At 36.5% G+C, this 2,896-nt stretch overlaps 1 protein-coding gene across 1 annotated transcript in view; it reads left to right on the top strand.

The window, feature by feature from the left end:
* The window catches only part of LOC101855119, a gene marked incomplete in the record, with an annotated part of 21,098 nt that overhangs the window by 12,779 nt on the left and 5,423 nt on the right, over positions 1–2,896 (top strand). The window contains 1 exon segment of the mRNA XM_035970944.1: positions 86–249. Coding sequence (XP_035826837.1) covers positions 86–249 — 164 coding nt within the window.

The raw sequence follows: 2,896 nt of genomic DNA, 5'->3' as shown, positions 1-2,896 counted from the left end.
CCCCCCTCCTCCCTCTCCCCTCTCCCTTTCGCTGTACCACCTATATACATGTAACCATATAAGCCACCCTTGCAATCTCCTCCAGGACGAGAATCGGCCTAAACCAGGCAACAAGGTGTACGTCCGAGCCAGGGTCAAGCCCAAGAACGTGTCTTTCTTCTCTGTCCAGAACGAGGGTGAGGACAATGACGTGGCCGCTGATGACCCTCTCAAGACGTCAGCCCCGAATTCCAGGTCGCCAATTTCCGGGTAAGTTGCGTCAGGCACTAGCATTACTAGCAAGATTCTGTTAACCACATTTCACTTTGATTTGATGTGATGGTGTTAGACCTTTTCGGAAGATATCGGTGAAAGCTTGAAAACATCGTAGAATACGTGCAACAAGGGCGGAGTGGACGTAATTTCATAAGGGACGTTGTAGATCTATCAGCAATTATTGTTCTGCGAGCAAAGAAAAAGCGGTTGGAAACAGAATCGATTGATATAAAAAGGTCTAAGGCCACATTTGTCAAAGTAAAACCCGTTTGAGCGCCATTATGAAAGGTAAATTTTACTCAAGAGAAAAAGCCAACGACATGGACGAACGCAAATGGTCCAAACAACAAGAACTAAAAATTTATACAAAAATACCAAAGTGGTATTAAGGTCATTTCTGATTTGTCTGTGGTCATAGGAAGGTCTATGTAGTGGAGATTCTATTTTTAATCTAGTATAACCATCGCCTCTCGAAGCTATTGTTTTTAATTTCTTAGCAACCTCTGTGGCATGCACACATTGCGTTGTGCTTCGACTTAGCAGTAGGCCTGATCCCGATGCACATGCTCTGTCTAGAGAGGGGTGGTGAGCACAGGTTTGAGTAGTTTAATGCACACGCGCCCATTGTGGGTAGGAGTGGCACTCTTTTCTTGCAAAGTTTTGTTTCTTTATACTATTCACGTAAAAGCATGGTTTCGTTACTAGCGGTAATTGTTGTTGTTGTCTTTAATCATTGCAGCTGTTGTTCTTTTATTTTTACAATTTAAAGTCGTAAAATAGTAGCATTAAACTTTAGGGTACATGTAGGCCTAGGGCCTTTAATATCTTTTCTGTTTATCACAGTAATGTGTGTGGTCGGTTAGAAAAACTACGACATGGGAGTCCTTGACCTCTCGTTTTTTATTATTTCTGTTTGCTAAAAGCTCGTTATTTTACAGGTGTATTTTGTAATTATACTTTTGACTTAAGTAATAATACTCTATTTTAATCAGTTTTAAAACTGACATGTAAACACACTTTATCTTATTTTCTTTTTTGGATTTGATGAAATGAAAAAAAAGAGATTTATAAAACTCTACACATTGAAGACAACTAGACCAAACTTGTTATATATTTTGAGGTAAATTAATTCAAAATATGAGCAATGGTAGATTGTGAGATGGTTTTGAACTACTTTTTATTTCCAGCATGCGACTTCTAGACTTTGTAACTTGCGATAAACCTAGTGATGTCATGTCAGAAGTTCAAGGTCGGGTCTTATAGAACTATCGTAGTATACCCTCTCCAATATAATATTTTTCCCTTCTTCTGTTGACCTTCATTTGACTTTGCCACTAAAACATAATTTTTGTTAGAAAAACTCAACAGAGTGAGTTTTCATTTTCGTAGTTGATTTTATTCATGATATTATTTCCCCCTTATAGAGAATTCTGTGATTCTTACTTCCCTTACCAGAAAAGTTTATTAAAACAACTGGCCTAAGTCGTTTTCTTTTCAATACTTGCTCATTTTTTGTCTTTACCTTGATTAGCTCTAACTGTGTCACTCATAGACTTGTATTATAATGGATAAAAGGATATTATAATCCAAGTCTGTGGTGTCACGTCGTTTTTGTAGTTTTATTTTCTTTTGAAGATTATGACCTCACACGTTGCCTTAGTTTCAGTTTAGTTACGATGTGCTTTATTAAGAATTTCATGGTATCATTAATCCGCTTTAGCTGCCTCCCTGTGTACTTTTCGTTACTTCATGTTTCATTGATTCTGATGTTGTCTGCTAACACACAGTAGGCCTACTAACAATGTTTCTTTTTGAATGTAAATTAATTAAAGCTTTAGATTGATTAGCATAACTTTAGGCTCTAGCAGTATGCGCATAATAATTATGGGAAACAAGAAAGACGATTGGATGCTGTGTGGCTGTGTGTGAATGGCAGATCTAGTTGAAAGGTGGGCAGTAAAGGGGGGAGGGCTGGTTTATAAACCAGTCTCGGTAACTATAGCCTTTTTACATAAAGCCTTATAACAAGGAGGTATAACAGGAAAACATGTAAAATGTAACTTTAATTTTGTTTTGTTTAAGTCTACGGTTGCCATGGTGACGGCCGCCACATTGAAAACAAAACAGCTTTTTTAAAAGTAAAAAGGAATTTTTATTAACCAACAAATTTTCAAATTTGGTACATTGGTAGATATACTCAGTACAAAATTTTATACTGTTGAAATCTTGGATATCTTGAATAGAAAAGAAGTAAGAGATGGATAACTGACCTGCCCCCGCCTCTGAATTCGATTACATATTCATGCATGTAACTCACTCATGAATCATCGATTTTTTTCCACCTGTATAAAGTTAGGTTATGGTATAAATAACAAACCCTGAAAACTTCATTGGAATCAAAAAGAAAAAAAGTAGATAAGAAAAAACCTCAAAAATCGAATTTTTGAGAAAAAGCGACATTCTGTTACATAATACGCAAAATGAAAGTTCTAGGACAGAAAATCTGAAAGTGAGGATTGTAACACAAAGAATAAGCACTTTTTACATTTACAAGTGATTGGAGTATTATACTACGTAAAAAGTACGGGGACCATAAATTTACCAAAAATCGTCAATTTAAAAGTACCCCCCCCCCCCTAAA

Source organism: Aplysia californica, unplaced genomic scaffold (assembly GCF_000002075.1).
Source record: "Aplysia californica isolate F4 #8 unplaced genomic scaffold, AplCal3.0 scaffold00345, whole genome shotgun sequence".
NCBI classification, from domain to species: Eukaryota; Metazoa; Mollusca; class Gastropoda; order Aplysiida; family Aplysiidae; genus Aplysia; species Aplysia californica.
Note: the sequence above shows the minus strand (reverse complement) of the source record. Positions and strands in the feature narration are given on the sequence as shown.